Raw genomic sequence first — 15,348 nt, 5'->3', positions numbered from 1 at the left:
TGGAAACAATAAAATACTAATTTACAAAAGTATAACTGTGTGGTAGAAATTATATCACAGTTATTACAATCATAATCTTGTGATCATAAAAACTGTCAATTTTATGTAAGATATTGAAAAAGTGAACAATTATACAACACTACAAAAATGTAGGATGTGACCCTTTTAAATGCCGGTAAGTGCATTATTAAGTTATTATCATCTTCTACATTAGTTTTAGGGATTTCAGTTATTTTCTACCTTGCAGTTGCTCAATGAGAGTCCAGGCCATACGTGAACCTTGAGCATCAAACACGACATGACCCTACGAGACACAAATGCATAAATATAAAAAGTTGAAGACGATACATCAATACAAAATCGTCATTTCTGAAATCCATTTGTGACTCATCATGAAAACAGAAGTATAAAAGGCAAAAATCTGTGGAAAATAAAGGCTGAATCATCCTATAATGAGTTTGAACTCGATTCATTGTTATCATAAAAATGTCTGAGACTGATGAGTGTGTCTCTACGAGTTTAAGATTTAAAAGGCTCTTTGACAGGGAAATTATCGTCTGGAGTATTTTATCTCATTGTTATCTGACAGCTATTTCTCCTGTTTTTCAGAAAACTTATTCATTAACTCACAGACACTCCTTCAAACGAGCTGGTGTTGAGGGCTCTGTAAATCTCAGCAGTGATTTCCTTGTTGTTATAGTTGAAGTCCTCCAATGCCCAGCCTTTGGCCCTCAGCGGGGCCACCGTTTTATTGAGGGCCAGTGCAAGAGCCCACACAGCATCATACGCCAGCGGAGCTTCCTGAAATCCACCCGTTTCTTCTGGATTCTTCCCCCCGAGACGTGACATCAGCTGGGCCAGGAACTCTTGGGAAGTCTGTGGAGGGATTTTTATAGACAGTTGTAACATAAGCATCATCCAATGTAAAAGTCTTTGTCCGAATTAGTCACTCACCAGGCTGGAGGCACCGCGAACAGTCTCTGGGTTTAGCATGACGATTTCAGTGGTGACGTGCCCTTCCACGGCTTCCGTCATGTTCTCCACTGTGCAATTGATGGCTGGATCTTTGATCTTAAACCAGTTGTCTGCGTACCAGCCGATGAGGAACCATACGTACTTCTTACCATAGAGCTTCTCTTTGAAGACCTGCCAAAGGTTACACCATGTTTTGAAGGTTTGTGCTTAAGCATTAATATTATTCAATATTTTAATCTCTGTTAAGGCACAGTGAGTTAACTCAAACTGAGCAGAAACATCGAACTGAACTGTTTTGAACTGATATAAATAAATTGACAGTTCAGATGTACTTGTAAAAAGGAGTGTAATTGTCACTTGCCTCGCAAAACACCTTTCTGGCTTCAGTCTCGTAAAAGAGGCCGACTATGATTCTAGCATCTTGTCGCTGGAGACATATTAGAGAAAAGAAAACGACAGAAACATCACACAATGTGTCACTAGCCTGATTTACATCCACATATTTTATGCAAATTTGGAATCATGCATAAAAACACTGGATGGAAACGATATATAAAAAGATATTTGAGAATCAATTACAATTGCTTTTCTCATCATCTTCCCTGGAAGTGATAATTATGTTCTCTTGTGGCTTTATGCACACGTTGCTTGCATGAAAAACAGATTTAAAAATTTAATTCACAGCATAAGTGGAAACACTGCTACAGACAACATATTGCAAGAATGATTATTAATGATGACGTTACCACAATTTATTAATTAATTTTTAATTTATACTAACACTAACTACAAAATATATATAATATATAATAAATATATATAAATTAATATATATTATATTTAGTGCTGTCAAACGTTTAATCGTATATATATATACAGTGGTGTGAAAAAGTGTTGGCCCCCTTCCTGATTTTTAATTTTTTTGCATGTTTGTCACACTTTAATGTTTCAGAAATTTAAATATTAATCAAAGATAACACAAGTAAACACAACATGCAGTTTTTTAATGAAGTTTTTTATTATGAAGGGAAAACAAAATCCAAACCCACATGGCCCTGTGTGAAAAAGTGCTTGCCCCCTAAACCTAATAACTGGTTGGGCCACCCTTAGCAGCAACAACTGCAATCAAGCGTTTGCGATAACTTGCAATGAGTCTGTTACAGCGCTGTGGAGGAATTTTGGCCCACTCATCTTGGCAGAATTGTTGTAATTCAGCCACATTGGAGGGTTTGAGCATGAACCACCTTTTTAAGGTTATGCCACAGCATCTCAATAGGATTCAGGTCAGGACTTTGACTAGGCCACTCCAAAGTCTTCATTTGGTTTTCTTCTGCCATTCAGAGGTGGATTTGCTGGAGTGTTTTGGATCATTGTCCTGCTGCAGAACCCAAGTTCTCTTCAACTTGAGGTCATGAACAGATGGCCGGACATTGTCCTTCAGGGTTTTTTGGTAGACAGCTGAATTCATGGTTCCATTTATCACAGCAAGTCTTCCAGGTCCTGAAGCAGCAAAACAGCCCCAGACCATCACACTACCACCACCATATTTTACTGTTCGTATGATGTTCTTTTTCTGAAATGCAGTGTTACTTTTACGCCAGATGTAATCGGACACACACCTTCCAAAAAGTTCAACTTTTGTCTCGTCAGTCCACAGAGTATTTTCCCAAAAGTCTTGGGGATCATCAAGATGTTTTCTGGCAAAACTGAGACGAGCCTTTATGTTCTTTTTGCTCAGCAGCGGTTTTCGTCTTGGAACTCTGCCATGCAGGCCATTTTTGCCCAGTCTCTTTCTTATGGTGGAGTCATGAACACTGACCTTAACTGAGGCAAGTGAGGCCTGCAGTTCTTTAGATGTTGTTGTGGGGTCTTTTGTGACGTCGCTGCGCTCTTGGGATAGTTTTGGTCGGCCGGCCACTCCTGGGAAGGTTCACCACTGTTCCATGTTTTCGCCATTTGTGGATAATGGCTCTCACTGTGGTTCGCTGGAGTCCCAAAGCTTTAGAAATGGCTTTATGACCTTTTCCAGACTGATAGATCTCAATTACTTTCTTTCTCATTTGTTCCTGATTTTATTTTAATCTCAACATGATGTGTAGCTTTTGAGGATATTTTGGTCTACTTCACTTTGTCAGGCAGGTCCTATTTAAGTGATTTCTTGATTGCGAACAGGTGTGGCAGTAATCAGGCCTGGGTGTGGCGAGAGAAACTGAACTCAGGTGTGATAAACCACAGTTATGTTTTAATGGGGGGGGGGGGGGGGGGGGGGGCAAACACTTTCTCACACAGGGCCATGTGGGTTTGGATTTTGTTTTCCCTTCATAAAAAAACCCTTCATTTAAAAACTGCATTTTGTGTTTACTTCTGTTTAATCTTTGATTAATATTTAAATTTGTTTGATGATCTGAAACATTAAAGGGTGACAAACATGCAAAAAAAAGAAGGGGGCCAACACTTTTTCACACCACTGTATATAGAGAAAATATTTACATGCATTTACATGTATATATTTCTATTAATATAATTTATATTATATATAAATATATTTAATATATAAACATAATTTTTTTTTTAAATATATACATGCATGGGTGTGTATTTATATTTGCATAATAAACATACACCGTGCACACAGATATACTATGTGAACATAAACTATTTTGGATGCAATTAATCGGGATGAATCGTTTGACAGCACTAATTATATTACATTACATTATATTATATTATATAAATTCTGATTTGATTAGCTGCAAAGCTGCTATGTTGTTTGGTAACCACAAACAGCCTACAGATAATGAATTACATGCTAGGATTATTTTTTATTTTGATAACTATTTATTATAAATATGACTCTCTATTGAACATTTCTATGTTAAAGCAATAAGATACTTGAGTATGTGATTTATGCTGATTTAGCCATGTGTAAGAACACTTCTTGTGACTTACTGCTTTAAATTACTCTGTTCGTGACATGCTTTAATGTTGAAGTGTGTTATTTCTGAACAATTAGCATTATCAAACAGAATAGCAAAAATAATGGCCATTTTCAAAAAGCTTTCCTAAACATTTTCAGAAGAAAGCATACAGCATTCCTTAGTTTTCTCTGCATATTAATGTGAAAGGAGAAAATATTGTAGCAGTGAAATTACACAGATGACCTTTAAAAGCATTTAAGATTTTATATTTAGCTGAATTATATAAGGCTAGGCATATGCCAAAATATTTTAAGCCAAGCATAAGACGTGAGATCTTCATGCAATATAATTTTACAATAAAAAAATGCTGTCTCACTATTCAATAATAACTGTCAGCAGCGACCGAGACGGTATCCGAACCGTCACTTGATCTGACAGAGGGGACCGATCCTTCAGAGTGTTGATTTATTTCACATAAGATTTTCATGCGCTCTGCCTGCTAGCTACCCGACACGGGCTGAGGAGAGGAAGTGAGCGGCTGGTGAATTTTTCATCAAAGCACCTTCAGGTTTTTGACAGCCACTGCGGGATCCGTGAGGAAGCTCTGTCTAACGCTTATCTCGATGCCGGCCTCCTTCACACGCTCCTCCAGATCATCCAGAGTCTGCAGAGAGAAAGAGAGAGCGGTGAGACAGCAGGAGTGACAGGACAGGAGTGATGTTGGTGGAGAGTGGAGGACAGACAGGAAGAGCGCACATGAAAAGATCAAGGAGCGAGTGAAAGAGAAGAACAAAAGGAGGCCATGAGATGAATGGTCAAAATGCACACCAAAGTAAAAGTAAAGGAAATAGAGAAAACAGTCCAGATTAGAAAGGTGAATGGAAAAAAAGATGGAGATATGAGGTCAGTTCCAAAACCCATTATAAGGCGATATAAGTGCACTCTGGAAACAAAATTATTATCCAAAAATATTTATGCTATTTATAATATATAAATAATAAAAAATACTCATGATTCCTTTAATATTAATAAAGCTGCTTTGACACAATTTGCATTGTTAAAAGCGCTATACAAATAATATTGACTTGAATATATATATATATATATATAGACATATTTAAATATATAGACATATTTATACATATTTATAATATATAGACATATATTAAATATATAGACATATATAGACATATTTAAATAATAATAATAATATTAATGTCAAAACACACAACCAATTACTAAAATTTAAACTAAAATTAATTCAAAATATTAACAACTATAATAGTGTATCAGTAACACTAATATAACAGATAAAATCTGATGTATATAATAAAAGCATAATATACTTATAATATAATTCAAATGTATTAAATACCGGTAGTTAAAATCAAAATATTACATATAAACAAATGAATAGATATACTCATGATTCTTTCAATATATAACTATCAATAAAAATAAAAGTAGTTAACTATAATATAAAAATAGCATCATTTCATGACAGATATATTCACTCAGGAGTGCTATATATGATGCCTATGTAGAGCTTTGCAAATCACTATATGTAGGCAACAAGGCAGAGTATTTTTGAAAAGGTGCCAACGAGACACCCGACATCAATGAATGGTGGAATATGGAGAAAGAAAGATGTGAACAGGAGAGAAGGACTGGGATGAAAGTAAATGAGAAAAAGAGATGAGCTGGTGAAGAGATGGAAGGGGATCATTAGCCTAGCGGAATTACACTAGCTCAATATTGAATCAATGCACGAGAGATTTATGACTTGGTCAATATTCCTAGCAGCCAACATGAAGAAAAATGAGTTTAAGAGTCCTTCATGACTTAAGGAGAGAATAATCAACCACGGTCTTTGCCATTCACTCTGAGGCATTAACCTTAGAGTAAAGGGGCAGCTAAGCTCACTAACAGTTTTAAGACGCACAGGAAACCATTTTTTTGGAAAATTACTTCCTTTAAAGGGGTCATACCAATTTTTTACATTTAATTTCCCCCTGAGGTCTACTTATAGCGCTCGAAGTTTTTTGCGCAAACACAGTCATAATTTAGTTTTTAATGACCATTTTCCATTTCCATCTTCTTAGTGACCTTTCAAATTTTAACGCCGTTTTTTGTTGCTATGCGCTTAAGACTTCTTTGCATGTGAAATGCATTACAATACTGTGATGCAGCCTTTTTGCAAAACATGTACTACATTGTATGTGCTGTAAAAACTGTGAAGATCTTTTTTAATGATAGTATATGCAGAGTGTAGGTGCTCCACACAGCCAAGAAGAGCACATGGTTGGATGGATTTTACAATATTTTCCCCTCATTATTAGTTCTTCGGGTAGTCAATTAATATTTTGGTGTTTAGTAATAACACTGGCCCATCTAGTCTACTTCCTTCTTCTGAGCAAGTCACTAAACACAAAAATGTTTAAAAAAATTTATGTGGATTTTTGCCGTTTCTTAAAGTTTCTGTTTAAAGGGTTAGTTCATCCAAAAATGAAAATTCTGTCATTAATTACACACCCTCATGTCACTCCAAACCTTTAAGATCTTCATCCATCTTTAGAACACAAATTAACATATTTTGGATGAAATCCGAGAGCTTTCTGATCCTGCATAGACAGCAACGCAACTGGAACATTCAATGCCCAGAAAGGTAGTAAGGACATCGCTAAAATAGTCAAATAGAACGTGCGTCAAAGACTGACAGGGAAGAGAAGGGATTGTTGAATAAAGTTTTTATTTTAGTTTTCTTTGCACACAAAAAGTATTCTCGTAACGGTTGAACCACTGATATCACATGGCCTATTTTATCAATAGAATACTTCAGTTCTGGGCCTTGAACGTGGTAGTTGCGTTGGTGTGTATGTAGGGTCAGAATGCTCTCGGATTTGATCAAAAATATCTAAATTTGTGTCCCGAAGATGAACGGAGATCTTATGGGTTTGGAACAAAATGAGGGTGAGTAATCAGAATTTTCATTTTTGAGTGAACTATTCCTTTAAAGTTTCTAACTAAGAAAAGTGGCAAGATGCAATTCACACAGTGAGCTGTATTTGTGGTTTCACTAAAAGGACAGTATCAACCAAAATCTTATTTGGCACCAGAAATCTTCAGAACCTGGTAGCAATTGGAAAAGCACAGCATGAGTACACAGAGTACGATAAATAAGAGAGAATGTTTTGGATGTAGGACTGACTGAGGTAAAGACTTCAGTGGTCTGCTGGATGGTGGCAATCTTTGTCCATCCCCACTTCTGGAAGAGCCTCACACGTGTGGGATTATGCAGAGTTGCTGACGGGTGCGTACGGAAGAAAGTGGGAAAACGCTGGCGGTTGGATAAAGCTGGAGAACTGGAGCCATATGAAAACTACAGAAAGACAGAGAGAGGGAGAGACAGCAGTTAAAAAGGTGGAAGGATAGAGAGAGCACATTGGAAAGATTTACTCCGCTATATGGTTGACCTTATTTGATACCCCTGAAAAGAACGAAACACAAAGCAAAAGCAGAGCAAAAATATGAGTCAGATTTCTGCACACACTGGAAGAAGGCTAAATGTCAACCCAGTGAAGCCAGAAACCTGAATAAATAAGCCAATCTGTTTCTACATCCAACGTTGACGTGTCAATACTTAGAAAAGCACAACGAATGCTAACTGCTTTCTGCTTCAGAAATAAATCTTTGTATTTTAAGCAAATTAACCAGGTTTTCCGATGGAAAAACAATGTGTAGGCTACTTCACATCTTAAAGTATTTTGGTAACACTTTATTTTAAGGTGCCCTCGTTACATGTTACATGTACTTACTATTATAATAACAATACATTATGCATAATTATATGCAAGTAACCCTAAACCAAACCGTAACCATATAGTAAGTAGCTCTAGTTAATTAACATTACTCAGTACTTAAATGTATAATTACACTGTAACAAGGACACATTAAAATAGACACCTTAAAATAATCTATTTTTAAAGTAACTGTACTTATAATGTAAAATTTGTTTCAAAAAGTTGTTTCAATTTAAAATAATTTGTTACCCCCGCTGACTTAAAATTTTTTACGAGTAATTTTAAGTTACTCGATGTTAATTTAAGGGACAACTGGAATATTTTTGTTGACTAAACTAAAAATTTTAAGTCAGCGGGGGTAACAAATTAATTTAAATTGAAACAACATTTTTTTTTTTTTACAGTGTAATACTTCTTAAAACACCTCAGTTTACTTTTACTTTAAAGTACATTTTAAGGCATCATGTGTTAATAATATTTTCATGCTTTAAAGAAGTACACTTCATTTGATATGTTGACAATATAAAGCAGTATTTGATTATAATTTTAACTGTAGTGTCTTATGCTATTTTACATTTGATTTAATATATTTGAAATGCACTCAATTGCAACTTTATACATTAATTACAAATGTGTTATTTTAATATAACCTATATATAAATAAACGATATCAACTTTCAATAGAAATGACATAAATGCTGCATTACATACTGTAAAAAGATCAAAAAGCACTGGTCAAAAATGTTCAGTTAATTCCATTTACTAATATTTAAACTATAATATATTTTCTTTTAACTGCAACTAACATTACATTTAGTTTGCACTTAAGTATATTCTTTTAAAGTATATTATTTCCATAACAAGAACTGTTTTTAAAGTGTGCTAAAGTGTAATTCTTTTTCACAAGGGTTGATTTGCATACACTGTTGAGTATAAACAGTTATTCATTTTCATAAGCATCTCTGTCATAATCAACTAGAATACAAATCCATCTGTCAAAAACGTAACTGAAGTCTTATAGGTTTCCTTAGAGAGTTGACTTGTTAAATGTAAACTCACTTTTTCCAACTTTTTCTAAATTACATGCAGCAAACTCAACTTTTCCACATATGTAAACTCATTCGAAAAGAACAAAGTCAGTGTTGAGAACATTACATTCCAAATTCCTGCAAACCTCGGCGGATGCCAGAAGATAGAAAGAGAATCATTTGAAAACTTAATTATTTTGTCAAAATGCTAAGAGTATCTTGTGTATTTTATTCTTTTCTTCTTTTTTTCACTTTCACACTTTCTCATTTGGTTCTGACTTCCTTGAGAGCCTCTTTTGACTGTTTTAATTTGTCAGCTTCTTCAAAAGTGTCAACAAACTACAGAAAGTCAATAATATCACAAGTCCAAATTCTTTTTGTTCCTTGACCTAAAAACAACACAGAACTGCTTGTTTTCTGTAGCACTTTTGCATTGAAATCTCTAATCTAGTTGCAGTTAAAGATCATTTTGTTTAATCAGGAACGTATGGAGGCCTGTTCGCGTCACAGAATAAAATATAAATATGTAATTGTGACTTTTTAATCCCACAACTCATGACTTTTTTCTTGCAAATCTGAGATTATATCTCACAGTTCAGCCTTTGTCTCTCACGATTCTGAGTTTACATCTCTCAATTCTGAATTTTTTTCTCCAAATTAAAAGGTTTACATGTCATAATACAGAACTTTTTTCCTCCCAATTCTGTTTAGATCACGCGATTTTGACTTTTTTTCTCTGAATTCCAAGTTTACATATTGATATTCTGTTTTTTGTTTCCATCATAATAAACAATAAAGAAGGTAATAGCAAGTTTTTTTTCTCTCAATTCAGACTTTTTATTTTTGTTTCGCAATTTAGACTTTTTCTTCACAATTGCAAGTTTACACCTCTGAGAAAAGAAGACAGAATTGTGAGATAAAAAGTCTCAATTACCTTTTTTATGTTTTTAATTCCATGGCGAAAACAAGCTTCAATAGGAATGACAATAAACCAGCTTAAGGTCATTGCACACGGAGTCCAAAATTTTCGCATGCGTTTTTTTCTGTTTTTTCGTATTCCTCACCCTTTCCTATCAAAATGCATGCGGATGTGAAAACGCAGAAAATCGAACCAGATCCCAAAAATTTTATGACGGACGAAAGTTTCGGAGGTAGTGTTTAAACGTGATTGACACAACGTGAGGTCGTATTTATTTTGTTTAACGTGCGGAAATTTCGAACTCAGTGTGCAATGACCTTTACTTCCCAATACAAAACTCTCTACATTTCTACAGTCAAATCTGAATGGAGAAACCAATGATCAACAATGCAGATGTAAATAGTTCAGACAGAGATGTACACAAAGCAAACACACCACTATAAGGTTCCACATACGTGCCGCCTCAGCCACAAGCGTTGACACAGAGCTGCAACCCGGCATCAAGACAATCTTTATGGGCTCTGTGTACAGCAAGTCATACAGCAGTTTAGTGGCCTCTCCTGGATCACACTGAAGGAAAGAGAAAAAGAACATCAAGACAGTCATAATTACCGTATTACCTTTGAAAAAATTAACTGAAGCTCGCAGGATGTAAAAGCTTCACTTGAGCATGTCATAATCAATAAAGGATCAATGGAATCGGCACAGAAACACAGTATCTCATGGCCCAGAAAAAACAAACTGCAGTGATGCTGTAACCAAAGACCTCTCGTGCTGCAGTTCACTGTGACAAATACAACCGGAAGTGATTCACAAATGAGGGGGTGACTGCTCGCACGCCACAGATGCAGTCACACTGAAATGGTGCCCTTGGTAACGATCAGCAGAAACACTTAATTAGGAGAGACATGCATGCTTTTATTTTTGGTAAAGTTAGAACTAAATGACACAGTGCTGGTCTTAAAATCGATGAGAGTTAGAAAGCAACCACTTGGGATCCGTCTTACCAGTAGTAACTAGGAATAGCTAATAATAATATTTTTGTCAGATATCACTTGTCATATCTAGTAAATTTCTCAAAGAACCATGTTGTTTCCTTGCTCCAGTCTCTCTTAGTGTCTCCAGGGAGCTGAGGCGTTTTCATTCAGCTCACGGCCTCGGAGAAGCAGACATCGAGAGGAACTGAAGACGCTTGACGTGACGGAGGCATCTGTGTTCTTAAAGTCCCCGGGGCTGAAGGTTATGCAGGTCTCTGGACCAGAATACTGAACGTTGAATAAAAAAAGGGTCAAGATGCTCCTTCTCTCACTGCTGTTGAACACAAGGACAATTTTGTTTTTGTTGGGTCTGACATAACAGTACAGGGTTGGGCTAAAAAAATCTGAATTGAAGAATTGGGTACCTATCAGTTCACAAGTCTTTGAATTTGAATAGATTTGACTGCACTTCATAAGGACGTTAAACTACTGTACCTTTACTACTCTTGTGAAAATAAATGCACTTAACTGTATTGAATGTGCACTTGTAGTGAACTTCAGCTCTTAAAAGTGTATTTAACAACTGTACTTGCAGATAATATAATATAATACAATATTAATGAAATAAAAGGCCACTTACTTGTACTTAAAGAGAGTTATTACTAAGTTTCTTAACACACTTAAGCTTGCATTGACGGTAGCCATTAACTCCCATAGTATTTTTTTCCATACTTTGGAAGTCAATAGCTACGGTCAAGTATTTGGTTACCAACATTCTAAACTCATACAGGTTTGGAACAAGTGGAAGGTGAGGAAATGATGACAGAGTAAATGATGGGTGAACTATCCCTTTAAAGTACATTTTAAATCATTATGTTTTAATAAGCTTTATTGTACTTTAAAGAATTACACTTATTTTGATTAAGGGTCCATTTTTTTAAGGGTTAATTTAATTTTTTGGAATTGGAAAGCTGAATAAATAAGCTTTCCATTGATGTATGGTTTGTTAGGATAGGACAATATTTGGCCGAGCTACAACTATTTGAAAATCTGAAATCTGGGGGGTGCAAAACAAATTTAAATAATAATAATTAGATTGCCTTTAAAGTTGTCCAAATGAAGTTCTTAGCAATGAATATTACTAAACATGAATATTACGGTATCCTACCGTAAATATATCAAAACTTAATTTTTGTTTAGTAATATTCATATTCAATTTACTAAATATCTTCATGGAACATGTACAGTAATCATGAAATTACAAATAATGTACTTAAATGAACTTAAGTCCTACTTAAGAGGATCAAAACAAGTTATGCCAATTACATCTAATATGAATCTAAAGTATGATACATTTTTACTTAATTGCAATTACCATGGCATTAAATGCCTGAAAACATTACATTCAGTTCATACTTAAATATATTCCTATGAAAGTATATTACTTGCATGTTTTTCACAAGGTACAAGTACTCCGCTAAAGTGTATCTACATTTTTTCCACAATCAAACAAGGCTTTGTCAAGCCATTTCAAATTAAGTTTTGACATTCTTTGCTTTTCTAGTAAAAAACTAGTTAAATTCTGATTCATTTTAATTCTACATAGATTTCAATTCGAATTGCAATTCTGCATCGTGTTTCATTTTTTCAGTTCAAGTTTAATGTGGCCTGATCCCATTCCTTATTTCTCATTCTTATACTTATAGAGTCATAGAAGGATATTTGGCGAACGCAAGCACAGTGTGTGTAAAAATAAAGGCATTGTCACATACAGCGCAAGCTGCTAGCCAGATCTGTAGCTTTGACTTTAGTTTACTATACAGATTCAAATGCTAAATGTCTCATCCCAACGAAGCAAAACACGTCTTCCCGGGACTCAGACCATGAATGAGTCTTCATCTGCTGTTCTGCCTCACATTAACTTGCAAGTATTGGTTTGTTATTTCTAAACTGCGATTCTGCATCTCTGAACCCAGATGAGAATGAATAAAGCATGCATTTGGATATGGAAATCCTTCTCGTTACAATCTGGATACAACAGATGCCAATTAAAACAGGGAAAGCACAAGTGTCTCATCAGGGCATCAGTCTCTCTCTCTCTCTCTACCTCGGTCTCGCTGTATCACAGTTAATAATTGATCAAAGTTTTCAGGCTGAGCTTTGATATAACCATGGCAACCGTCTGGAGAGGGAGAGTGTATCTGTGCAAGGGGGTTCCTGTAAATATCTGCTCTAAAACACACACATACACACACACACACAAGACGGACCACAACTTACTTTACTTTTAGTCATTTAGCAGACGCTTTTATCCAAAGTGACTTACAAATAATAAAAAGTAACTAAAACTAAAAGTTAACACTCTGTAAATACTCTATACACACCCATTTAAGAAAATACAGAAATTAAATAAAATTGACAAATGCATACAACAACATTTCAAAAGTAAACATAAAAAGGAAAAAATAAATAAATAAAATTAAAAAACAACTTCTAACACCAGAGTCTAAGACTCTGATTTCTAGTAACCATGACCAGTATCATAGCATGAATCAAAAGTCAGATGTATTTTTTTTTATAAATTTTTATTATGAAATGTGTCATTTTGCATCATTCTAAAATAGAGGTGCAGGCTAATGCTGTTAAAGTATTATTTATTATTTACCATAAATGCTTGTCAGTACATATCACAGTACACTTTCAGCATATTTCAAATACAAAATAATTATAAAATTACATATAACATTGCACTTAAGTCATATAAGTTAGTCAAAACAAGTTAATCTTTCATTGTATTTCTGATAAATATTATAATTGTAATATAAATTTTTATTAAAATTGTATTTTATATAAATTATTTTAGTTAAACATATAAATTAAAATTTTACACTTAAGTATATTCTTTTAAAGTGTATTAATTACATAACAATATATTCTCGTTTTTAAAGTATGCTATGTAATCTAATTTTATTAATTTTTTTAAACATGGCTTGTCTTGACAAACTTTGCTATTCTAGTTTTAAAAAATACAGTTATATGAATTTCTCTGAATTCCAATTTTTGTTTTAATTCTACTTTATTAGATTCAGAAATCAAATTTTGCATTCTGTTTCTTGTCTCAGTTCAAATTTAATGCGGCCTGATCTCATTCTTTCTTGCTAACAATTTCCATTACATATCTGGCTAATAAAATACAACTTACAAGTCTTTTGATTAGTGACAACAGTGCTTATTACTGTTGCATGCTAATGCTGTTCTCATACTTTTGAAAAAGCTAAATATTCAATTTGATGTGTAACTCCATGCTGTTTGCATTACAGCTGTTTGTATGTACAGTAAATGATGCCTCGAATCATACGGCTTATTTAATAAAGCTTTGATATTACTTGTCTAAGTGATCAGACTAACAATTTCTGCCTGGCAGATGATAAAATGTGGAAAAAAATAATAAATCCCATAGGCTTACACTAAAGAACGAACCCAAGTCATATTTAGAAAATCACAGAAACGTAGCATAGCAAGATTTGCATAGACAAGCACCCCTTACATTTTCTTTTAAAAAAAAGTCAAATCTGTTTAGTCTCAATTTATCATAAAACAAATGTCCAAAGTGCCATTTAAATGAGACGCATAAAAAAGGAAGGAAAAAATGAAAAGAACAAATGGATTAGAAAAGCATCGATCTGTGTTCTGCTGCCAGAGCATGGCAGGGGTTATAATGACTCTCATTTATGAAATAAATATTTATCAAATGTCAAATGAAATTGGAATTTTGAGGTGACTTTCATGTTTCTATGCAAACATTGCTCGGCGTGATAATTGGCTATTTGAGAGAGATTAAAAGAATGCCCCAAACATGCCTGAGATTCTTTGAACAATAATTAAATGCAAAACCCACATCAAATTTGATTTTCTCCCTTTGTAATTACATTTCTGACACCCAAAAGCAATTTTAATTAGAATCTTATCCAGGTATGAAGTGCTCCCCAATCAAGAGGAAATGCTCAAAATATCTGTAAGCTTAAATGTCAACGAGCCTGAGCACTTCACACCTGCTCTTCCGTTTCCACGGCATACTAACACATGACATTTATACAATGTCACACTCAGCCCTTCTGATATTGCATTCTTCTACTTGTGTACCTGCAGTATGCCTTAGATTTTTATTAAGATTAATGCTAAATTAAAAGAGACTTGAGTCATGGGTGGAATTGGGTGACATTTCTAGAAAGCAGTTAAATAATAACTGGAATCATACATAGCATTTTCATTAAATCAAGAATTAATGTGAATTAAATCAAGATTATTGCAGTACTGTTAATATTGCCTTTTGTATGATAAATTGCTTGTGCTTTTTCTCATTTAAAAGTCACTTTGGATAAAAGTATCTGGTAAATGATTAAATGTACCCTGATAATCAAAATTTTCTACCTAATTTATGATTTATTTTTTTTTACATTTATTTATTTATATTTTTTGTACAGAACACAGTTTTAACACAATTACATATCATTATATATATATTTTTAATTTTTCATTTATTGTAATTAAAAAAGTTCCAACTGTCAAATTTTACACCGTATTTGATCCCAAAATGTTTTACAAAGACCCTTAATATGTAATTTTTTTTTCTTTCCCCACATAAATTGTGTAACTCAATCAATATCATTTTTTTAACACAACACATTTTTGGATCTCATTAGGAGATTAAAAGATATATAGAATAAAGAA

The 15,348-nt window shown here is 34.1% G+C and overlaps 1 protein-coding gene across 1 annotated transcript in view; it reads right to left on the bottom strand.

Moving 5' to 3' along the window:
* LOC306853846 (gamma-aminobutyric acid type B receptor subunit 1-like) overlaps positions 1 to 15,348 on the bottom strand; it is a gene marked incomplete at its 3' end in the record, with an annotated part of 48,161 nt that overhangs the window by 19,361 nt on the left and 13,452 nt on the right. The window contains exons 8-14 of the mRNA XM_079391497.1: positions 10,076 to 10,210; positions 7,102 to 7,272; positions 4,456 to 4,557; positions 1,337 to 1,402; positions 955 to 1,146; positions 631 to 876; positions 241 to 304 (exon numbers count right to left, since the gene is read on the bottom strand). Coding sequence (XP_079247623.1) covers positions 241 to 304; positions 631 to 876; positions 955 to 1,146; positions 1,337 to 1,402; positions 4,456 to 4,557; positions 7,102 to 7,272; positions 10,076 to 10,210 — 976 coding nt within the window. The remainder of the gene's footprint in view (positions 1 to 240; positions 305 to 630; positions 877 to 954; positions 1,147 to 1,336; positions 1,403 to 4,455; positions 4,558 to 7,101; positions 7,273 to 10,075; positions 10,211 to 15,348) is intronic.

This window comes from Barbus barbus (genome assembly GCF_936440315.1).
Source record: "Barbus barbus genome assembly, chromosome: 34".
NCBI lineage: Eukaryota > Metazoa > Chordata > Actinopteri > Cypriniformes > Cyprinidae > Barbus > Barbus barbus.
This window is presented reverse-complemented; position numbering and strand designations above follow the sequence as displayed.